At 38.4% G+C, this 24743-nt stretch overlaps 1 protein-coding gene across 1 annotated transcript; it reads right to left on the bottom strand.

Moving 5' to 3' along the window:
- Window positions 1–757: 757 nt before the first annotated feature.
- On the bottom strand, window positions 758–24743 carry OPN4 (opsin 4). The gene is made up of 11 exons (XM_064514473.1): window positions 24600–24743; window positions 16726–16865; window positions 14952–15085; window positions 13032–13235; window positions 11013–11184; window positions 9946–10110; window positions 7056–7163; window positions 5739–5919; window positions 2872–3024; window positions 2320–2388; window positions 758–970 (listed from the first exon to the last, which is right to left on the bottom strand). The coding sequence occupies exons 1-11, from the start codon at window positions 24741–24743 to the stop codon at window positions 779–781; spliced, it is 1662 nt and encodes a 553-aa protein (XP_064370543.1). The 3' UTR covers window positions 758–778.

The following is a 24743-nucleotide window of genomic DNA, read 5'->3' as shown; positions in this document are numbered from 1 at the left end:
GTGAGGAGGAACTTTCTGGTACATTCCTATTGCTCAGAGGAGGTTAGCTAAACTGTGCTAATCTGCTCTCTAAATGACTGTCGGAAAAAGAATCTAGGTATGGAGAAGGAGCATAGGCTTCTCTTCAGTGTGATTCCCTTCCCTTCCCCCAGAATCTCAGAAGTTAAAATAAAGATCCAAGACTTCAAACTTCTGCTCAAGTGCATTGCCTTTCAACCATACTGTACAAGAAAATGAGGGAAAACATGTTATTAATGAGAGAAGGGAGCACTGACTGCATGATTAAGTTTTCATTTGCTAGAGAAACTTCACAATAATGAAGAAAACATCTGCAGGAAGTAATGTTAGTTTTTTCCCCAAATCTTTCAGCTTTATCTCTGTAATAACTTTGAAATTAAGCTACAGTTAAGTGAAAAAAGGTCGGTTTTGAATCTCCTATTTCCCCTTCCTCCCAAGTTAATCTTAAGAAGCTTGTAGGTAAGATCTATACAGTGCTGGTATATACCTGAGCAGAGTAAAATCCAAGTGAAAGAATCATTTCATGAGCTGCATAAAGAAGAAATAATAAAATTATGATGTGACTCAGATCAAGAAATGAACCACTGGAAAGAGCTCTCATGCTGAACAGTTGACTCCCCTTGGTTTTATCTTTGCTTGTCCTGTGTTGTGTCTCTGTAGGAGCTTATCAGAACAATGTAGGAAGGTTTTCTGGATTCAGCTGATCCATAGTTATTCCAGAGATACTGACTAAGCTGATACTCTGGTTTGCACCACCCACTTAGCTGTTGGAGTTCTTTTTCTCGCTGTGGCTCTTGATCTTAGGGTACAGGAAACCAGAGCTGTATTCAGAAGGTGGCTCTACTCCTTGGACGTTGCTGTATGTTATTATAATGCTGGGTATCTGGGCTGCAGACGGTCTCTGGTGAGACTCTCCTTTTCTTAGTCCAGTACCATTCAGGCTTTCACCTGTCTAAAGCATGCAAGGATTTAAGAGGAATAGAAAACACAGATGTCTACAAGGAGATCAGGTTGCAGCATCTATGAAAAAGCAGCATTTGTTTAGATAAGTGCTTTGACAATCCTAAATACTAACTCAAAGCCAGACTTAAAGGATGGAGGAAAAGGTAGACCTGAACACTTTTGGAATGTTTCCTGAGTACCTTATGAGAAAACTTTTGTTAAAGATGTTAATGTATTAAAGCACAGACTTTGCATTTGCTACTTCAGAATCTGGTCTGCTGTGGTATAAGACCAGGCTAATGACAGCACATCCATCCATGAGCAAAAGTGCTGAGGATGTGCTCAAAGAGTCTATGAATTCAGTGAAATAAAGAGTTCCTACATAAAGAAATTGAGATAAGTGAGATGGCACCTGTTTAGGTTCATCGTGGCATGGAATTTTTGAAAGGAGAAGCAAACTGGAGAAAAGAGCAAAAACAGGAATTGAAGGGAAGGTTGATTAGCTTATTTTGACAGTAGCAATGCTAGCTGTGACTTGCACAGACCAAAAAATGAGGGTGTTAGGATGATGCTAGCAATAGCTTATTAGGATCACTACAAAAAATCTGGACTTAATTTAAGATGTTTATGTTACATGGTGATTAATACTGCAAAGATTAAACTGTCTAGCTCCCATTTTGCTTTCATCCGGCATTTCTTTTCTCTTATTTCCTCATCTGTCAAGACTTAGAGCAAGTTAACTCACTTGTGGAAGATGTCAAAAAAATAGCAATATACTATAGCTTTTGTTACATGGAAGAAAAGAGAGGCACTGGGACAACATGGTACTGAGTAAGTGTTATGGCATGTTTCAAAGACTTACCTGGGTTTCCTGTAAGTTGCATGTTTTAGTTGGTTGGCACTACCCAAAACAGAGAACATGAAACAGTTAATATCGATATGTACAGCAGTACTTTCCACAAGACTATGGCTGTTTCAGAGGGACAGCCATCTGAATGGCTTATCTTCCTGTGTGTATTATTTATATAAAGTCTAGCACAAAATTAAGACTTCCATGCTCAACTAAGGAAATTACGGACCTCATCAGGGAAACTGCTGAATCCAAGAAAATATTCAAGTTCCTTGAAGAAGTTGGACTTAAGAAGAACTATGTAGTACATATGTTCTCCATCAGTCTCTGATTAGTTTCAGCAGTGCATTCTACCACTTGTGGCATTTTTTTATTTTCTGTTGGGAGTATCATCTTATTTTTGCATCTCAACAAATGAGTTAATTTAAGCTCCAAGACTGGGTCAAAATGTCATTATTTTTTATTTGCTCAGTTAGACCCATGGCAAATATTAAAATAACAGTTCTTACAGCAGACGTAGCAGTGTGCTCTGTGACATTCAGATCCACCATGGATATGTCATCAGAATCTACAAATGTCTGAAAAAAGAACACAGACAAGAAAGACAAACAACATACAGGTATGTCACAATATCCTGCAAATTTGAAATGCAGAGGATAGGGAGAAAAAAAAAAGGACAGCAGAGGACTGAAATGTAGAAATATACTAAGGACAGCTTTGTTTTCTACCTCTCCAGTAACTATATTTGTTCATTTAAGAACAAACGGGGAGACAACAGAAAGATGGGTCAGGTAATTTGTACGCTGAAAAGCAATACAAACTTAAATAGAAGACATACGACTCAGATGCTAAGTTCAGTACAACAGTTCCTCTGCCTGCCAGAAGTGCAACAAAGACAGCTGGATAATGAACCAGTTGAGGATCTTTTACAGCCTCAAGGTATTAATTCATAGGTTATCCCCATCTTCTAGGCAGGAACATTCATGACTAATTATGATAAAATGTGCAGATTTATTAAATTACCAGTTGTCTGAGAACTTAGATATTGCACAATCTGTTACCTTCTCAGAAATCCCAGAATCGTGGCTTTTTGGTTTAGGTTTGGCACTTAGGTCACTAGTTTCATTTGTGTCTTTTCCCATTTCATAGAAAACCTGTCTGCTGGCAGGTCTGAACATCATAGTGGTGATACCAGTTTCTGTATCAGTACAGCCCTAAAAGGAGTACAACAAAAACAATCACTTTAGGTTCTGTAGATTTCCAGCCAATTTGTCCTGTGAAAATCAGCTTTACCTAGACAGAAATTACGAGAGGGACAGACATTTTATAAAAGATATTTCACAAAAGCTGTGTCATGTGCAGTTTAATAAATTCTTTTGCATATAACTGGTACAAACAAATCTATGAAGTCTTTTAAGTCTAAAATTCAGCTTACTTTTTCATAGGTTTCAAGTACTCCATGTAAGAAATTAAAAAATATGCAACGAGCTTGGCAGTAATATGTTGGAGTAAGATCACTATGTTACAGTGGATCACACAGGAACAGTGGTATGTTATAAAAAATAATGTGTTCTGGGAAGTACTGATAGGAGCATGGCATAGAGGGGAATAGCTGTCCCCCTTTACTCAATACTAATGAAGTCTAACATGGGTTACTTTGGGCAGTTTTGGGCACCTTACCTGAAGGGAGCATAGATAAACTCTCTCCAGGAGAGAAAATAAAAAAGAGGTGCAAAAAAACATGACTGTAATGGAATTGAAGGAATTGGTCTCTTGAGCCTGTTTTATCAAGAGAGAATCCCAAGTGAGGATGCTGTAGAAGAATTTTAATACATAACAGATTGATTGCTCCAAGGAGGATCAGGATCATTTTTTCTGTATAACTGGGGGGAAGAGGAAGAGAGGAGGAGGAGGAGGAGGAAAAAATACACTTAACTTGCAACAGTGACAATCAAGGTTGTGTTTTAAGAAGCAGCTTTCTAACTACTAGGGAAGCAGTGATGAAGGCAATCTACAGAGTGAAATGCCTCCACAGAAGGTTTCTAAGAAAAGGTTAACGAAATATCCAGGAGGACAATCTAAACATACATTTTCCTGCTGAAGTGTAAGAAGTTGGACGAGAGTATTTTCTGCATCCAGGCATAGAGTGGGTTAGCACTTACCGTCCCGTTTGATTGAACTGTAAAATGGAAGCCACTTTGTTTTCTAATCACCTGTCCTCAGTTGTTGCTGAACTTAGCTCCTTCTCTTTGCAAAGAACTGACTGGAAATTGTTTACTTTAGGTTTTTCGAAGACATAAAATAACTTTGCATCCATAGGAGTATAAAAAGATAATTTAGCAGCTTGTACAAGTCCTAATTACGTTAATTGTATTTTGATGACCAACCCTTTGCATTGTGAACGTATGTGTAGAAAGCTCATAGCTTAGTTGATCTAAATACGGTGCCAAAACAAAAGAAATTATTGGAGAGCACTGAAGCAGATAATTTTGCTTGTCAGTTTGTTTTAAACTTGAGCCCTTTACTTCAGCTGAACTGATATCACTTGCTAATACAGTCGGAGAATTCTATGGTCAACTCAAATAGTTAAGGAACATACATATTGGTGTCAGAAGACCTTGACTCTGTTATTACTCTGAACAAGATCCAGTCTTACTCATAGCTTACAAGAAATTCCAGAGTGAAGTATGCCAGTTGCTTGCTTTTTTTGTTATTATTATTTGAGGTAACTTTTGCTGTCAATTCCACTATTTTTCCTTGAATATTGAGAGTTGCTTTCCTGGGCAAATACAAATCTTGAATTTTTAATAGGATTCCTCCCTCCCCTGCACTGAGAGTAGGAAAAGAGCACACAGCGTTACTGAAGGAATCTGTCTATTTTTTAAGAATTTTAATTTATGAGCTGATAAATTATCTTCATGCAATTTTTTTTATACTCCTAGGGACACAAAGTTATTTTGTGCCTTGGAAAATCCCTAAGTAAACAATTTTCAGTCAGTTCCTTTTAATGAATCAGGATTCACAATATAAAAATGTTTCCTTTTTAATTAGCCAATTTTGAAACATTCAAGCTGAATGGTGGCTGTTATCCAGAAAATTTTCATTTCGATTGGACTCAGAAGCCAAAAAATTTAGAATATAAAGAAATTGAAACATCACTGTTAAAAACAACTGTTAGAATTCAGAGCTTGACTGGATCAGATGCAATGATTAGCTTGACTGTGAAAAAAATCACTGAGAAAATAATGACCTTTTCATATATTTGGAAATTGTATTTAAAACAATTGCATAGAGGGTACTAATGTGCTTCTAGTAAGCAAGAGAAAGCCTGGGAATCCAAGCATCTGACCTGCTTCCAGCTGCTATGCAAAACATTTGGCTTCAGTTAGACTGGCAGCAGCAAGCTGTTGTCTTCTGCAAAAATGGTTTTGTAATGGATTTTTTGATTTGTCTGAATATGATGATTAATATTTTTCCATATACAGCTCACGTCACCTTCAAAAAGCAGTATCTGTTTGCTTACAATCTTGCTTTCACTAAAGAACTATTTCATTCACAGCAGTTTTTTTTTTTTTTTTTTGGTATGTCCAGACTCCAAATCTGTGGTCAGACAAGCAGCATCCTAGAAATATGATCAGGCTTTCAAGGATACTCTGACTCTACCCCTCCCTCAGTTTCTAAAATTCCTGTTATTCCATCTTTCCACTCTTCCTTCAGAATCATAAAACACCAAGAATGGAAGAATTTACATTCTGCTTTTACACTTCAGCCTTCTTTTATTTCATTTTGTCCCTCTGCTCTCTCTGGAGCTCTTGTAACAAGCAGTGTAATGCATTTCATCAAAATCAGCTACCACTTTGAAAGACTCCATGTGAAAATTAATTACTCTGTAATTAAAAAAGCATGTATGGGGAAGTGTCTTCCTTACAGATTCACTGTCTGAGAGAGAAGATGGTCGCCTTTTTCCTTTCTGCGGCCCACTTGTCTCAGAAGACTGGCTGGTAATGGTGGATCGTCTGGAGGAGGGATACCTGCTGAAAGACCGGGACTCTTTAGGAGAAACTCTCAGCAGGGATCCAAGGCAGGGAACATATGTTGCAATGGCTGTTCTAATGGACGAGAAGTAGAACCAGTCAGGTTTTCTTCATTAGCTCAAAAATCCAGTCACCATAAACAATGCATTTATTCAGAAAGGTGGACTAATGCTGAACAGACTGAAAAGTTACTGGGTGCAATAAAGAGTTTTCCAGATATCCAGTATCTCACATGCAATTACCCTGCAAGATCACTTATTCACAGTGTTCTGTGGAATTCAAATTTATTGCTTTGCAGGGATAAGGACATCAAAATATAACTCTTCTGACGGAAGGGAGCTATTAAAATGATGTTTTATCTGCTTTCAGCTTAATCAGGGCAAATACAAAATTCTGTCCCTTTGAATGGAACTTTGCAGAAGTACCACGTAATGAATTATTTTAATCTTCCCCTAAGCAGCTATCCTAGCTTCCCCTTGCACATCTGTCTGCCTGGTATCCGTGCAGTTGTACAAAATGTACAGTTACATTACAGTATTCATTTCATCGTATGCAGTGCAAGGAAACTCTTCTGCTCTCCCTCCCAGCCTTCCCCACTTACAAGTCTATGTTTGCCTCTTTTCTACCTAGTTCCTCAGTAGGTCTTTGTAAAGGGTAAAACAATACTGTATGTATGGCTTTGCTGCCATCCTTCAGATCCCACAGCCTGCATCTGCACTTGATGTCGTAATGACCTTAGATGTTACAACTCAGAAGAAACACTATCTGAAATATGGAAACTTGAAGAAAGGTGGGGAAGACGCACAAAATAGGAAAGAGTTGGGATTCTTTTACTGAACTGCATCTCTCACGGGCCTAGTTAATTTAACCAACTGGTATTTGCAACACTGACAAATGTCATCTCCCATGGAGATATTTAAAATTTTTTTATGGTGCTTTGGTTTGAGATGGGTAAGGTCTCTATAATTTATCAAGTGATCGGTAAGTACAGATCAGCATTCTCCAGCTCCCATCTGGACAGTAATTTGTTCCAAGTACAAACTCCACTGACATTTATATGGCATTGAGAAGTTTTCTTGGGGAGGGAGAGGCTGTCTTGCAGAGGTAAAATGAGCAGGTGAAGCAGAGTTCAGGTACTGGTCCCATAAGTAACAAAGTTACTGTCTGGTTATCTCTACTGTACTAAACATGGCTAGTAAGAGTAAGCTTACCTGTATTTGGGGTGACCGATGGCATAAATGATGGGATTGTGGATGGCAGAAGCTTTGGCAATCACAGCTGGTATGGAGTTCATGAAGGGTGTTATGACGTGGGAATACCTAAAGTAATGCAAATGCATTATATATAAATTTTTAGTAGTGAATTCTAGGTAGTCTGCGCACAGTTATATACTGAAGAGAAATGCTTTATTGCTGCTCCAAAGAAAGTAAAAGAGGGGATTCTGTACCAAAACAGCAGGTGGGCAAATTTTACATTCTCGGCCTGCAAAAACCATCCCCAGCCTAATTGCATTTCTGAGAAACATGATTTTCTTGGTGCTTCTCTTGGGCACTGCTGTGCTTCTCTACTAGGACACAAGATGGTGGTAACCCCCGTGTTGTTTACCCTAGCTGTAAACAATGTGGGACAGTTAGCCTGCAATAAATGAATATGCGTTCATCAGAGTATCTGTTCCAAACTTAGCAGATGAACCTGCTGAATCAGGATAACCTGCAGTAATACGGAATTTAATGGGTGTGCAGAATGAAGCATTATCAGGAAAGAGAAATCCATAATAAATAAGTGAATAAATCAATTTTCCTATTCAGACTTTATTTTTTGCCTGACCTGAACTAAGACTGAAAGGAAGTGTCCTCGGGTATCACATGTTAGGCTCATGTATTACTGTGAGATGCATGTATGCAGGTGGTGTCCCTCTAAAGGATACAGTAGTTATGACTGATTTTTTATCTGCCATGCTGGTATCAGCCAGTAAATTTGAAGATAACTTGAAATAACCCATATATTTGTGGTCAGAAAAAAGTTGATAAAACAGCTTAGAGCAAAACATTACAGACAGCTTTCACCAGGCAAATTTTCTTTGCTGGAATGGAGTTTTAAGACCCTGAGATGAGAGGGATGGTGCTTTGGTGAGACTGTTGGAGAATTCACCTAACAGAAATAAACAATGACACAGGCTTTTGTTTAAGCTAACCACTCCTAGAAATTACAACTTTTATAGAACCTGGACACCAACAGTATTACTAAGCATGACTATGTGCTAGCTCAGTATTCCCCTTCCAAAACATTTTCTAAAGGAATTAAGTTTCTTCATTGCTGTGTATGTCGTTCTGTCAGAGGAGCTGGCTTTAGTCCAAGACTGTAGCCACAGACTCCATGTCAGACTCCCATTTGTGGCATGCAGTGATTTTATCAGAGTTCATTGTAATAAAAGTTAACATAGGGCCTCCAGGCTTGGTGTATTAATCTCTGAAAAATTTCAGTACGATTGCCCAAAAGGGATAAATCAGAAATGGAAGAAAAGCTGAATGGAGCTGTATTGCTCACCAGATGTCTTCATGAGCAAAATTTGCAAATGCTTGTTTGTCAGATACTATATAGTTATGAAGTTGGCCATTTGTTCAAGTATTTGTCAGTGTGAGACATGGGCTGTAAGTCAAGTTCATCAGGCACTTGATCTTCCTGAAGTAGATACTGAATCATACAGGACAGCCTGACAGTTCTGCATGGCTACAACGCTTAGTTTAAAGCATCTTCTAGTTTTTTGAGGTATCTTAGAGTAAGTGGTACTGCAGGTTAGCTCTTCTGTGTTTCTTTGTGTTCTTGCTTTTCCTCCATCTCTAGCTGGTCACACATACCAATGCTGGATGCCCGGTACCTAAGTCTCTCTGTGATGGGAGACTGGTGACACTGGACTGATTGCATTGGAAACATCCTAGGGATCCAAGTTCCTGAGAGAGGAACTCATTTATCTTCACGAAGAAAATGTTTTCTGCTGCTTGGAATTGCCCCTCTGAATGTAGTAGGAGGGAATCCTCTTCTCTTAGACAATATTTTTTCTTCTTAAGGGAAAGTTTTTAGAATTTAGGAAGCTGCCTTTCCCTGCAGTGGCCTTTTCCGTAGGTGTATGACAACAATCACCACCCTCCATCTGCCCAAAAATATATCCATCGTAAGTAAATTTATCTTGTGTGTCAAGCTTAAGAAGATGTATTGTTATTTCTGACTAGAGAATGACAGACAGAATGTTTTGTGCTGACATAGGAATCTTCCACTTGAGTATTTCAAAATCTTTGCATTTGACAAGATGTTCTGAAGTAGATGATCAGGTCTGTTTTAGAAATGCTGAACTGAAGCACAGGAAGATGAAGAGGCTTGTTTAGTGTCACATGTTATCTTGGGAGAAATATCCACGTAGAGCCATCACATCCTGACTTCCAATCCCTTACTTGTACCTGGATTGTATTAACAGTAATGTGGTATCAAGCTATGTACATGCACTGTGTTAATTATCATGTTTCTGTTGAAAATACTGTATAAAATGCTGACAATTAAATAGATGAAGGACGTGCTGGAATGATTGATACTTAACATCTTTAGATCCAGCACCAAAAAACTCCCCAATGCAAATGTGTACTGTCTAATTCTGATGTTGCTTATACGTGTAAGGCATTTCAGCAGTTTGATGTAACACAAGAAAATAAATCGACTTGTGTAAATAGAAGTGGAGAAAGAAAAGAGAATCAGGCCATAATGGGGGTTGCCCATTTATGTTTCCATTTTAGAACATTAATATAAAGTTCAGGTTGTTCAACTACCCTTCCATAGAGAATCTCCCTTCGGAACTCAGCAGCTCAATTCCTATGTTGCCAGTAATAACCTTCCTGTTTTCTTTTTTTTGTTTGAAAAGTCAAACTAAGGAAAAATCATAGGCAGCGTGTGCCCCATTTGTTAGATATCACTCCCGAATATGTGTATGTTTTGAATGCACTTCAGGCATTAGAGTTGACAGGTAGCATTGACTTTTACCTATTGCACCTTTTACAGTTTCACACTTTGTGCTCTCACTGAATATTTCTTTGCTGATACATTCGTAATTACCCAGCAAAAGCTACCAGAGCAACAACAGAGTATGGTGACCAGGAAATGACATAAAGCAAGATGACAATCAGTGCAATTTTGGCCATCCTCCACTCATTTTTCATCCTCTGATACTGTTTCTGGAACTCTTTATTTCCATGTTTGCATCCAAATGTCTGAACAGACCTAGGAGAAACAAACATATTACAGCAAAAAAGGAGGTAGGGTTGACCAAATAACTTCATTAAATGGGGAAGCAATTACTCTCACACTAGTTCATGCTAAAAGTCATATGCTTTTAATGTATGTTAACTGTATGTGGCCAATTCCTCAAAATTAAAATGCACCTTTGTTGCACTAAAATTAATGGCAAAATTCCCATTTGCTTCCGTGGAGAAAATAGTCCTGTAGCAAAAATTTTTCCAGATAAATCAGGTATTCAAGCTCATTGAATGATACTAAAGTAAATATACTTGCAGAAACCTTTGTTTCCCTACATCAGATTTTGGGTTCGTTACTCTCACTGTGTAATTCCTAGATGTGTGACTAGCTATGCTGAAGTCTGTGAGACAGATTACAGATATTGTGGCAGTCACTGGCCTCAATTTTTACACCAGTAGTTTTTGTTTCAGAGACCTCTGATTAAATTTTTTACCTTCCTTTAGCTCTTTGTCGAACATGGAATTTGCAGTTCAATTCCATCCATTTTTCTGTGGAATAGTTGTTGATACACTGTTATTAGGTGTCTCTGGTGTCTCTTTGGTATTTCTTTTCAGAGTTGGTTAATTTACTTAATCCTGCATCAACCTCTAGATTTCTCAGGCTGCTACTTGTACCCTTTTCTGAATCGTTAGTGAATATACTGAGTGGCTGTGGCTTAAATTCAGAACCCTGATAACCCTTTTAAGGATCATACTTCTTACTATATAGATTATTGACAGAATTCTTATTTTGTTTCCTTTCTCAGTAATAGTTACAAATTCAAAGTGAAGAACTTTCTGATTTTCTTTTGTTAGTTTTTTTTTTTTTTTTTTTAATAAGCAGTCACTTAAACTAAGGAATAAAAACCTAGACTGTTGGCTACTTACTTGTTGGCCTTCTTGATAGCCTCAAAAATAAATATATAACTGTATATGATAGCAATCAAAGGAATGAAAAAGACAAAGCAGAAAAGCAGCATTGTATAGGCACGGACTGATGGGGTGAAAGTTATGTAGTCCCAGGAACAGGAAGTCAGCAGACCCTCAGGAACATACGCACCTAGAAAGAAAGACAGGAGAAGGGCTAAGCCGTGAGGTGATGCTTATTAAATATTCTGAGTACAGAACTTAGAGAAAGATACTCAGAATAAGGAGGAACTTAGTCCTCTTCGAGGGAAAAAGAGTTTAAAAGGATACACAACTCTTCTTTTAAACCACCTCTTTTTATTTTCTCTCACTCTGTTGCCCTATTGTATTTAACTGAATCATGCTGTTTCAGTTCTAGAATATGATTTAAAGCCCAACATAGTCAAAAGGCATCTCCAAAGCTTCAGTGGGCCTTGGATCAGACCCGTGTTGTTTTCAGTTATCTCCATTTCCTCTCAGTTGCTGTCTTCCTCAGGAGTGAAATGAAACTGATTGTAGTAGCTACCTCTTTTTAGTTCTGCAGATTAGGGAAATTTATTGTTCAGAGAAGAGAGATTTTTTGTGCAGATCTAATTAATTTTGTCATGAAATAAAGAAAAATCACACGTACATAACATTTTGCCTGAAATATAATCTCCTTGGAGAAACCGTGTCAAACTGTTAAGTAACGAAATTGTCAACAGCAGTGTATTTTACCTTTGTATTTTAATTTTCACTCTTTACAATGATATTTTCTGTTGGACTAACTCTTAAAAATACTGTATCAGATGTTCCCGTATACATCTAATTATTTTATGAGAGTTAGTACTGCAGATACTATTAGAGTTTAATTATAATATAAACTTAATACCCTTCAAGTAATTATTCTGCATTCTCACATTAAGATTCAAGCATCTAAAACTATATGCCATAATTCTCTTCTTAAATCTCCTAATTAAACTGAAGGCTGCTTCTCCAAGGACTGCAGTTTGCCTGCTAAGCATGCTACATGTTTAAGGGGAGTCAGAATTACAATAACAACACAGTAACAGAAAAATCTACTGAAATTCCACCCAGCAACTGAGTTTGTTGCAACATCCTTTGGGAAGACAAAAAATTGCTATTTTCTCACCTCAGTTGAGCTCACACTCATTCTATTTTGAAATTAGGGAACACAGTAATGGGCAGGTTTTTTAACTGACAAGTTCATTCTAACTTCGTGACTGAAAACTGGTGACGCATAGAAAACAAATTAATGGTACTGAGCCAGATTCAAATGCAGAAGAGTAACAGAAACTTTGTGTTACAAGCGGTGAGGATCAAGATGCTGTATATGAGCTCCGATTTCCATGCATAAAATTTACATTTACAAAAGCAAATTAGTTACCTAGTTATTACTAAATGCCATCCTTACGGGAAGCCTTAGTGAAGACACCAATGGCTCTCTGGATGATGTGACCAACTCCTAGTGAAATTTGCCCTTCTAGAATACAGTCAAGATACACTAAAGACGTACTTGCACAAAACACTCAGACTGTATTCCTCTTTTATATGAATAAAGAGATTCGGATTGCCAGCACTCTTATACAGCACCTTTGGGGAGGAAAAAGTCATCAGAAAAAATACAAATTTATTAATTTCACCTTTACTTTATATTGTTCAGTTTAACTCAACAGAAGTAAGGATAGGATAATATTCAAGCCCATTTTTCATAAACTTTGGTCTTGATTTTATCTACTGTTCTTTGTTTCATAAATAATGAGTTCAAGGAAAAGCGCCAGCGTCATGTAATTTACCATGATATACACACTGTTTTTCTTTTCTTCTGATTTGAGATCCTTGGTTTCAATACATATCTAGCAATCTTCCTCAAATTGATTTCTTCAAGCCTAACATGCAAGCCATTAATTCACCCTTCTCCTACACCTGTAACAGAGCAATCTTTAATTTATCATTTCCCCGTGCTATGAAGCAAACAAACTTTTATTCCATTTCACTTACTCCATCCAAAGAAGGGTGGGAGACTCCAAGCCAAAGAGTACAGCCAGACTCCTACCAGGATTATTAGGGCCTTCTTCTTAGACATCACTCCAATGGAAGCCAGAGGTTTTGTGATGACAAAATATCTGTCCAGGGCAATCACCGTCAAAGTGATCATAGATGTAATGCCAAAAAGAGCTCCGCAAAAGGCATACAGCTCACAGCCTTTCAATGAAGATGACAGAGGTAGCAGTGAAATTAATCCACCCATGCTAATTAAGAAACCATTTCTGGGAGAATTCAAGTCTGTGTTCCCTACGAACTAGTGTATTCTGGAATTCTTAAAGCAACAGAGCTTCAGTTTTCCAGCAGTTGTAATTCTGTTTCAGAGCTACTGTCTATCTTGCTAATTACATAATCCATGGAGATAAACTTTAAAGATTTTGTTTGCTCATATTGCTGGAGAGTATAATACTTAAGATATTTTCACTCACCGGCTTCTAATGTTTCTAGTGGGAACATTTCAGCAGTCCCATGATATCTTGTTTAACTCCAGTTTTATTGCAGCTGCCCTAGAAACAATTATTTTACTTAACAATACGTTATGGCTTCTTTGATACCATGGAGTCATCTATATCTAAAGGTCAGAAAGACTGAAGTAAATATTCAGACTATAAATATATTCATGAGTCTGATTTTAATTATTTAAATGACATAATGCTTAGAAGCATTTTTTTTAATGTGTGCAATTAGACACTTCATGGAATGCAAAAAAACATGCTTTTGATCATCAGTGATCAAAATGGCAGCATTACTTCTCTGACCTTCCTCTCTATCCATACCTGGTCAAGAGGCAAAGACTAATCTTCCTCTTACTACAGCTATACAGAAAGAATGAAGGCATCTTTACGCCACAGGCCTTTCTGCTCATTATTGAGCATGACTTCTTAGGGCTGTCTGATTTGTACATATACCTCCTATATTAAAGGTGAAGATCCCACTCTATTGAAGTCTGCAGCAGTTCTGGTATTGACTTAAGTCACACTAAGATTTCAGCTGGGGTCTGAAACCTTCCTGCAGGTGGGTAGCCTTCTACCTGCCAGATCGGGGGTGGATTTTAGATTCTGGAGAGTCAGGGATGAGAGAAGGATGATTCAGCAAAGTTTAATTGACATTTGTTATAATCACTGCACATCTAAATGGTGACAAAAGGAGCGGAGGAGGATTAAAACCCAACAACAGGAAGAAGGAGCAGCTTTGAAGATTTGTTACACTTTTTTTTTTTTTTTTAAGAGACAGCTGAAAGAGTTAATAACTCTCTCTCCCCATGTGGTTGAATCCCTTGAAACTATCTTTCATCTGATACTGGCTGTTTAGATTGTAAATGGGTTTGGGCAGGGAAGTTTTTTTTTCCTAAAGGCTGATGAATCTTTTGGTCAGACATTCTAGTCACTGTTGCCATACAGCAATGACCAGATATCTTCTGTAAATCATGAATTATCCCTGACTCCCACAAGAACATTTGCTGAGTGCACAGAAAATGTTCAGTTAATATTTTGTTGTGAAAACTCACTTTTGCGAGGCTTTCTGGTGAAATTTCCTGAGCAAATTACCTAGAGCAGCTATTAAATTGGTGTGTTGGGAGTTGATGCTCCTTTGTTGTAAAATTCTGCCAGTAACTAAATTATGAGATTTCTGGGAAAGAATGCTGGCAATATGGGACTAGTCCTGTGTCTCACATTGCCAGTGTCTCCTTTTTATCTCATAAATGTAATATTCCTCTCAGTGGTGGGAATGTATTTATTGCCCACACACAAAAGTAGTTCAAAGAAAGCTGTCAAGGTTGCAAAAATGAAGTACCTGAGGACTAGGAAATACTGGATTAACTACTGATAGCGTAAGAACATACTTAGTAATTTCTTAGAAATAATATATACAGACCTTTCTCACCAAAAATCCAGCGTTTGTGGAGACTGTTGGTGAAAAAAACTGGAGACTGTGTAATGGACATCAGGAAGTCACTAATAGCTAGATTGATGATGAATATGTTGGCTGGTGTTTGAAGGCTCCTACTCCTAGAAAGAAAAGATCATAAGGAATGTTGTTAAACTCTATTGCCCAGTTAATTACGTTGTTACTCTTTCCTCTGAGCCTTGGCATCTTCACAGATATCAAGGCACACTGTAACAAGCTAGAGCAGAGTGCTTCTCATTTCCCTTATGAGAGAACGCAAGCAAGGCTCAGTTTTATACTCTTATACTCCTGTGTGTTTCAGAGGATTGTTTTGATAACTACCTCAGTGATGGGGATAGAACACATTGTTCTTTAAATATCCTGACCCAGTGCACTGCATGTCCATGACTAACAGGAAATTAAAGTTGATGTACTCTGTGGATTTACTGGATCTGGGTCATGCTGAGCTGAGGGGGAGGGAAGGGGGCTTTTCCACTGCTGACAAGATCAGCAGTGACTTCCAAATACTGGGATTAAGCAAACTCACTATGTACCACATCAAGCATTTTGTTTTATATTAATTCTTCTCCACAATGCTCATTTTGCTGGACCAGACACTGACTTTGAAAAGAGCAATAGCCAGCCTTTAGTGTATCCTGCCTGCATGTTTTATTCACGGTGATACAGTACAATGCTTTAAAGGGTACACATACAAGCTCACCTGAGAGCTCCTCGATCTGGGGTTCAGTGTCGCTTTTTAGCTCCTTTCTCAAATTTTCAGTCTTAGACTCAATTGAAAAATATCAAAATAAATTATGGGTTCTTTGCACTGATGCATAATCAATCACTAGGTCTATCATCTCCTGTGTCAGTTTAGGAGCAAGGAGATAGTAGTAGTAAGGGGGCGCATATATTTGTGCCTTAGTCTACACAGTTACTGAACGTAATTCTGTTTTAGGCAGCTGTCTGTCTCTTAGAGTTTTGCCACTATTTAAGACACTTTTGTTGTCATCACTGCTTTGCTATCAGTATCCCTTCTTGTCCTCATAACATCCTCAAATGAAAACAGGCCATTCTTCTCTGTGTCCTCTACTGGAACTGCAGCTGCTGTGACTGGATTTCCTGGGTGGGACCAGCTGGAGAACTGAGCTAGCTCATGTACTTTAACCTTCTCTCACATATCTAGTCTGCATGCCAGCACCCTTTCTGTCCTGAAAGCTGTGTCATTCACACCAAAGCACTGGTACCTACTCAAAATGCAAATGCTGTTTTCTGTTACAAACCTAACAGAAAATGTGAGATTGCTTGGGAGAACTTGCCACTATCTCGCCCTTCGTAATCTGCTGTTTAATTTACCGGATAAATACAGCCTCTGGACCAAGATTAGTTTGGTCCACACCCTGGTGATTTAAGCTAACGCAGTAAAAATTTTCAGGCAGGAAGTTTTTAGAGGCAGGAGCAAAATATCCCATAGGTCCAGTGCAGAGCAGCCAATAGTTGAAAGTGGACTGAATGTTTTCTGCTTTGGCTCCTTTTCTATTGCTTGGAGTATGTGGGTGGTTCTTTGCAGTTTTACTAATAGACCATGGTTAATGGGAAGAAATCAGAGTGAAATGTCAAGTTGCCACTTTTTTCCTAGAGAAATGTCTCTAAGTGCATTTTACTGTGATGGGGTTCTGCGCTGCATTTGCAGGTTCCAGTCACAATGCTGTTAAAGACCATCCATGCGAGTATTGAAACAGTATTGAAGCAAAAGAGTTACCTGCAGAAAGCATAGATGACCAAGAAATTACCCAGAGTTCCTATGATTCCCACTGTAAGAATGACTGCTCCAATTGTGTAATGGGCATGGTCTGGGACATCCACCGTAGGAAAGGTGCGAGGAACATCTTGTGCGGTCATCTTCTACAGAGTAAACAAGAATTCACAGGTATATTGTCAGACTTGACTGAGTAAGCTGGCACATGCTTCTTCTCTAGAAGAGGAAATGGACAAGAATGGCAAAAACCAGCGAGCAAAAAAGGTCAGAATAAGCAAATTGCTTTCAAATTACATTTGCTGTTGATCATCATCTGAGAATAGATACGCCATCAGCAGTGCAAAGGTCAAAGGATATTTTAGATGTTTACAGTTGTTTAGCCTTTTGGTGAAGAAAAGCAGTCTGTTTTCACCAAAAAGAAATAGAGGAATATAGAAGAGAAAAAGAGACAGAGAGGGATCCTTTCTGTTGCATCTGACATCAAGTAATGCAGTGCTTAACAAATAAATTTTCTGCAATTTTCATTTCATGAAAATTTCTGTACCTGTGAAGTGTGATTTCTGTTGTCCTCTCACATCACTGGCTAGACTTCTGAAATTAAGTAGAAATGATCTTCTATGGTTAGACATGCATTTAATCCTTTAGTAGTATGGCTGTTTTGTTTCTCCCACTGAATAAGTAACACTAAATTGCCAGTTGCCCTCAAGACATAGTAACCAAAAGTCTGGCAGCATTAAGCAAGTCTTACAAACTAAATTAAAGGTTAGAAAAACGAAAACACAAAAACTGTTTATAAAGCAGCTTATGTCTGTTTTACACACAAGTTCTGTTTTCACTCTGGACTGAGTGAACGTATTTTTCTCTCTGTGAAGTTTGTGATAAAGCACTTGATGAAAGCAGTTGTGTCTGATCTATTAATGAGCTGTAGTGAAATTCACTAGGCAATTCTGATGACTATGGCATTGTAAATAGTAATATTTTTAAAACTTCTTTTTGCAAGTGCCAGGAACCACAGGGACTTTTTAAGCCAAGTGCCCCTAACTTAGTCATGAAGCAAACAAGAAGGCTATACCCAGAAAGCAGGATGACTTAACAGAAATGGAAGAGGACACAGGAACAGCTGTTCAAACTGTCACCATTCTGCTGCCTGTTGATATAGAGTAAGGCAGGGAGACTTAAACACTCACCTCTGTGTAACTGCCACCATCCTACACATACCTTGGCATCAGCTCCAACGAACTAATGTCATGAAAAATACCAAGCCCAATCCTCATTCATCTGAACAGACAAATCTTGCCTCTTCTTCATAACCTGACTTTTCTCATAGGGGTGGCAGTCACTCTGGCATGGCACACCACGACCATTGCTTATAACACAAACCTGCAGGCTGCGACCATGGCATTCCTCACCTAGTGAGCGGCAAGACTCACGCCAGGGCTGAGCAAAGCCCAGCAGATATTTTGGAGCATTTGTAGCCTGCTTACTGTGAATGCTGTCAGTCTGACTTGTGGCCTAGGATCCAGGGCAAGGAAACTGCCTGTATCAGGGTCTGTGCCTGCACCAAGCTTAAATCATGGTATGAAGGTGGCTATATTCTTTCCAGTCACCAGTACTGGCAGATGGTGCTACAACTGTCATCTGCCCCCATTCCTAGGAGAAGGAAAGTTGCTGGTAGGAAAGGAGGAAAGTGCCTAAAAGTAGATTTAAAGTTTTCCCATTATACTGCAGTTGTGTTAATAGCTTCATCTTACCACCTGGCACTCGCTGTTAGGGTGAAACTCAGAAATGCCTTGGATAATAGCCCAGTTGTCAAAGGACATGGATATTTTCAGACAACAGGGGCAGACATTACTTCTGAGTAAATCTGTGAGATTGGGTTGAAGTAAAGTTAATAGGCAATATTTAAGACCAATGTGCCGGTAGCATGAGGTGGACCCCAGGAGTGTTTGGAATTCTGGAAGAGGTTATCTTCGCTTGTGTCCTGAAGGTGGGCCTGCAGCCATCCTCAACAAGAATGCGTTCCTTGGGTTTCTACGTTAGCAGGGATGAAATGCCGGACAAACAGTCTGATCTTAGGGAAGATGTAGCTGCAGCAGTTATTATAATTGGAGCAAAATATTGTTATTGCATTAAGGCTGATATGCTAACTGAATGACAGAGCCATGAAATTTATTGTTCAGGTTCCTTCAGCAAGTTTAAGTTGGCCACACATCATAAACATCAATGGGCATTTTGCCTAAGTAGAAATTGTTTTATGTAACCCACTGCCAGCAAAGTAACATAAAATCGCATGTAAGTGGAGTGAGAATCTGAGTTAAAATTGTTTTAAAGAAATGAGATCACTTGTTTTTTGGTTTGTTTTTTTTTTACTTAGCCTTGTGGCTGCAACATTTTTTAACTGCTGCTCTATAGACAGTTAATCATGATTATTACTGGAATGGAGATTTCTAATGTTTTCACAGTATCCCTTTAGCTATCCATTTAATTAGAACTGGATCAAGGTAACAGAAATGAATCAATTAAAGGAGCTTGTTCTGGCTACAAAGAACACATTAAAAATGGCTTTAATTTGAACTATATTTGTGGAAGACTCAGAACAAAGAAAAATTAGAAAGATAAATACCAATACACAGAGAAATCACAATAGAAGAAAAGGTTATTGAAAGGACAGTAGAAGACTTTAAAGGTACTTCTTCAGGAATAAAACAAGTTCAGGGTCAACAGAAATGTCAAGTGTTAAAAAAATAAAGGAATAATATTTATACTGGAGCAGTGATAGGACATAAATAATGATAATACATGGGGAGAGAAAAGGTCTGTGGCAAAGCAGAACAGATTCACATTTTAGTGTGGACTTCTGTAGGCCTAGGATTTTCACCAGTGGGTCCAATGCTGGCTCTTCTCCAAGGAAAAAAATTTGGTTATTAAAAAAAGTAATTTCACAGTTTCTGTTGGAAATAAAGGTCTCATTTGGAGCTCCTTTAAGTTGATAGAAAGGTGTTCATCGACTCAAAAGGCATCGGATCAGCTCCTTAGCACACCATACACATCAGTGAGTTGTGTACATACAGCTTTCTCTCTAGAAGAAAACATATACTTCCCTTGAGTTCACCCCCAGATCTTCTATGAGATGGGTACATCAAACAAAAGGAGGGGGGAGAAAAAGTGTTTGAGGAAATCAGGTCAGCAGGATAATCAAGGAATCAAACAATTCACAAAGCTTTTCTGTATTTAGTTTCTCCAGCAGATTAGCCTTGTTTAGTCTCTGTCGTCTTTTGTCATCCCAGGGTATGAGTACTTAGGGGGGAGGAGAATAAAAACCCCACTGTTGCAGTTCCCAGCATAGCAGTTGTCCTCTGAGAGTGTTCAGTCTGAACAGCTCCGTAGGGACTCTGTATCAATTGCATTGATAGTACATAACATTGCTGCCTTGCATGTTCTTCTCTAGAGTGCTCTTTCTGTGTGTGGCTCATAATGAACATAAGAAAAAAGAACAGACAAAACCCACACTTTGTTACTCCTCTTGCAAGTCATATGACAACACAGTCTGTTTTATGCAGCGTAGTTCAAAACATCACCAAATGCACAAAAAAACTGAACTGCAAACTGGAAGGTTAGACATTTTCCTGTGGGTGGACAACGCACCACAGCTTTCCTGAGCCAACAAAAATAACATACATCTGAGGCTCTGGACCACTGGGTGCCAGTATACTTACAGGCTTACTGTATTGAGGCTGGCTTAGACAGATACTAATTCTGTCGAAACAATTCCTTTGGAAGCATCAACTTCCTGACAGTCAGTCAATGTAGATTTTGCACATCTCTCAAGCAACCAAACCAAATGGTCTTGCAAACTGTGGAGGCCATCAAGGAAGTAACTGAAAAGTAACACAGTCCCTTCACAGCATTGAAGGGCAGGCAGCTTGGGCGCATCAGCTTCTAGGCATGGATGGTATTTTAGGCATGCTTAAAAGTAGATTTTGTAATATTGCTGGGTATATATGAAAACTGGCCTCTTGCTAGGACTGTAAAATAATTTGTGGTTTTAATCTCTGATAGGCAGGCCATTATAACTTTTTTATTTACTCCATAATGTTGCAGAATCTGGTGGATAGTTGTGTTTTGTTAAGGAGCTCAGGAGGTGCCACACTGATTGAGACCACTGGAGAGAACACTGATCTCCTTTGGACATGACTGGGTGTTCTGCAGAGCTGCAAAACTTGTGTAATGAACAGCTGTCTGGGAATTTCCTTTTCACCATAGAGTCTTAGGAGTTGGTTTGTACCCTAAAATAGGTTTATTATCCCTTTGAAATGATAATCTTAATGGAGGATATTTTTATTATCCAAATATATGTGTAATCCTTTTCTAAATCCTACTCTGTTTTTTGCCTCAGTAGAGTTATTGTCAAGAAGTTAGGGAGGTTGCTCCGTATTAATGCATTTCCTTCCAGCAGGTTTAAGTGTGTCCTTGTGGAACACTAGAAGAAGAGGGAAATGGCTAGGTTTACTACATAGTCTGCCTTCTTAAAATGCTTATAGTTCTGAGGAAGTTTGGGCTGAGCAAGATAGGCTGGCTTCTAGTAAATAAAATATAAAATGAGTAAATCTGGAATGGATGCCAGGCTGAGCATAGATAGCACTGTGCTGGCAAGGATTGAAGAAAGAATGATATTTTCCTCCCTAAAGGAATGCTTGTTTATCGCCTGTAACAAAACAGCTAAAACAGAACTGAGCATGTTGTTAGTTATTCAGTAAACTTCACTGAGACTTACAAACTTGGGGTGCTTTTTAGCAGGTAGGAAAGAAATTTTTGCTAGTTAGATAAATATGTCTAAATGCCTGCTGTTCTGGTCTTGTCTGTGGAGGCTGCAGCACAGCATGAAGCCTTGTTATTCCATATTTATTGCTTGCCGCCACAGCTGGTGACAAGGGAGGTAGAATTCCTCCTGGAAGGCTAATTTGAGGAGTCAGCCCACTCCTTTGGGAAGGAGGGCAGCACATGCTCACATCTGTACAGCTATGCTAACGCTTGGTGCGAGCAGAGAAGGGGTAAGTGTCATTCAGCCCCAGAGAATGTCAACAAAAGGCAGAGCTTGTATTTCTCCATGAAGCTTGTCAAGATCCTGGACTTGGCCCTGAGAGAGAGTTAAAAGGGTAAAGCAATTTTGCAGGCTAAGACAAAATCACTGATTACTAAATGATTTGCCCAGGTTAGAAGTCAGTCTAGACCAGATATATAACCCAGGAATTCTTGATACCTGCATCTATTCTATTTTGAGAATGTGTTTCTTATATACCTTTTCCTAAAGAGAAGGGCTTTTAAATAGTTATTTCAACATCATTTGTAAAAAAATAAAACCAAACCAGCTCACCTTTGAATAAGTTCTAGTAGAAGGCATATCCTTTTTGAAAGTTCTAGTCCTCCACCTCATGACATGAGAAAAATGTTTAAGTGAACATGTAAAGAATACGGTGCAACTATTACTGGGAAAAAATAGTCTGTTCTTTTTCAGATCAAGAAAAAAATCCAACCTTTTAATTACTCTTCTTCTGGAGATCTCAGTTACTGAACTCCTACTAAAGGTAAGAGTGATGATGGCAGGAGCAGGGCTATGCATGTAAATATTTGTACTGAACATAAATCATGTTTGATATAGCCCACTCCTCACATTATCCCGATGGGAAGAGTAGAACGCAAGGTTAAATTTGTATTTAAAGGAAAACAATAAGTCCTCATGAGATTGTTTTGGGATTTGAAAATATTTCAGAGCTGCTTCTGGTTGACTAATTTGTGTGACAATGAAAAGTCAGTAACAAAAAAGAGTAGGACAAAGATATTTTTCAGCTACTTCTGCCTGGACAATAAATGGATTTGTATCTTAACTGGGGTAAAAAAAGACAAGGAAAGGGAAATAAAGACTGTTATGTCATTGCTGTCAGGGATTCATCTAGCTTTCAAACTGTAGTCAGTGCTTTTGCAGAATGACTATTTTAATGAAATACAGCCCAGTTCCAAAAGCATCACAAGTTTTGGCACTCCCACACTGACTTCGGCAATGTAGCATGTCTCTCTGTTCTGGGTTTTCCTAGAAACACAGGTAAGGAAGTTGCTGATTTCTAGAGTGTGGCATATACTACCAGTGTTAGTATTAGGCTTTTTACATTACAACAAATCATATAGCCTAGAAAAAATTACCAGAGCAGAAATACTGGAATCTCCTAGAACTTCTGGATGCCGATTTTTATACTGCCTACCTACAAGAGGCCTCAGACAACTGGTAATACTTATTTTTCTTCATAGTTCCTTGCTCTGATTTCTGAGCTTGCCTCTATGGACACTTTCTCTGTGGTGACAGGCAGCACAAAGAGGAGTGTAATCCCACCTCAATTATGGTTTCATCAGGGTGACGCCAACTGCTAAGCCCCAGTTTCCAGTAGGCAGCAGGGCTTTCCATGAATGATTTTTGTCCTGTTGAGCAATCTGGATAGCAGATTTTGTATCCTGGCTTCCGGATTAAATCTCAACCACAAACAGCACATATTGCTTTCAGTCCTGAAATGCGCTTAAACAAATCTTTGTGTCAAATTAAAATGCAGGAGTTTGAAAAGACAATCAGTTATCTAAGGAGTGGAAACAAACAGCTAATAACCTCTTTCAGCAGAATAAGGAAAAATTTCATTTTCAATTTTCCAATGTAAATCACTCTGTCCCCAGAATTCTTTTCCATGTGCCATGTATTCTCCAGTCCCTTTTCTCCCTCCCTGCTGTGTTCTGCTATCCTCTTTGATTATGTTATCCATCTAATTTAGTTTGTAAGCGCCTTGGCTCACAACACTTGGCTGTTTATTTGCCTGTAGTACACTGTGCACATCCAGGTTTTATTACAAAAAAAGGACATTTTTATGTCCTTTTTACTATGCAAATAATAAAATATTTGCTGCTTCATTATAAATTAGCATAGAACATGTATATGTATGTTATATGTATAAAGACTTCAGGAATGTTTGAAACTTGCACACGGTTTTCACAAGTGGCCTCTGTATTACATGGGCCATGCCAAAATATGTGGTGTGTCCACACCAACATTTTAAGTTGAATTTCAGATTTTAAAAACTTTAAATATTAGCCTGCATCTTTTTTTTTAATCCTTTTCTTTTAAAGAGACTTTCATATAAACAGCAGGTGAACAAAACTTTGTAGTTCTAATGGTATATAGGGATACACCACTGGGAGGAGGACTCCTGAGTTCCTTTGGCTTGGGCTTTTGGGGTAGGATGGAGAATTTAGAATGCCCAAGCAAATTCTGTCCTGAAGTTTCAGTACAACAGATTCTCACCTTCACACTTTTAAGGAAATTTTCTTTTCTTTCATTTAGTGTTTAGCAACTGAGAAAGAGCTTTGATAGAACTTACCTTGAAAAAACTTCTGAAAAGCTCTCTTCCATGACTGCAAATAACGACTCTTTAATATTTACATAAGCACTCCATTGCATTTATAGACTGTTGCAGAAATGACAGAGATTTCCCATCTTGAATAATCACACAAGAGAGCATCATGTTTGAACTGCTAAAAAACTGTTTAACATACAAGAATATGCTGTTTTGATAGTTTCCAACAAATTCAGTGTACTTTGACATTAAACATTCCTCCCTCTCTTTTGCCCATGTAACATTGCTGACAAACACTGCTTCTACAATCCTTTCTGCAGCAAAAAAAGAGTTAAAGGCATAAAAAGAAAGCATTTTTTATGTTGTTTATTATTGCATTGCAGCGTTAAATGTGTGCATGCACCTTAAATGTTCATTTAAAGTTCTGTAAATGCCAGCTTTGCCAGCATTTACTCGCTACAGGTTTTAGTCACAGAAAACACTTACTGTTGGGGCTCTAAGAGGCAGGTTCACTCGTTTGTAGGCATTGGCTTCTGAGTCATTCCATGCATTGAGGGACTCCACAATTTTGATGCAGCTGGGGTCCTCAGAGGAACAAGAGATCCCCCTTTGAATGGGCTGACTATTCAT

This window comes from Dromaius novaehollandiae, chromosome 6, assembly GCF_036370855.1.
Source record: "Dromaius novaehollandiae isolate bDroNov1 chromosome 6, bDroNov1.hap1, whole genome shotgun sequence".
Taxonomy (NCBI): Eukaryota; Metazoa; Chordata; class Aves; order Casuariiformes; family Dromaiidae; genus Dromaius; species Dromaius novaehollandiae.
This window is presented reverse-complemented; position numbering and strand designations above follow the sequence as displayed.

Coding starts and splice junctions, on each gene's coding strand:
- OPN4 (XM_064514473.1), bottom strand. CDS start 24,743: ATGAATAGTCAGCCCATTCAAAGGGGGATCTCTTGTTCCTCTGAGGAC. Junction 16,866..24,599: donor TGCCTCTTAGAGCCCCAACA/GTAAGTGTTTTC, acceptor ACTCTGTAGAAG/ATGACCGCACAAGATGTTCC. Junction 3,025..5,738: donor CTCTCTCAGACAGTGAATCT/GTAAGGAAGACA, acceptor TACTCCTTTTAG/GGCTGTACTGATACAGAAAC.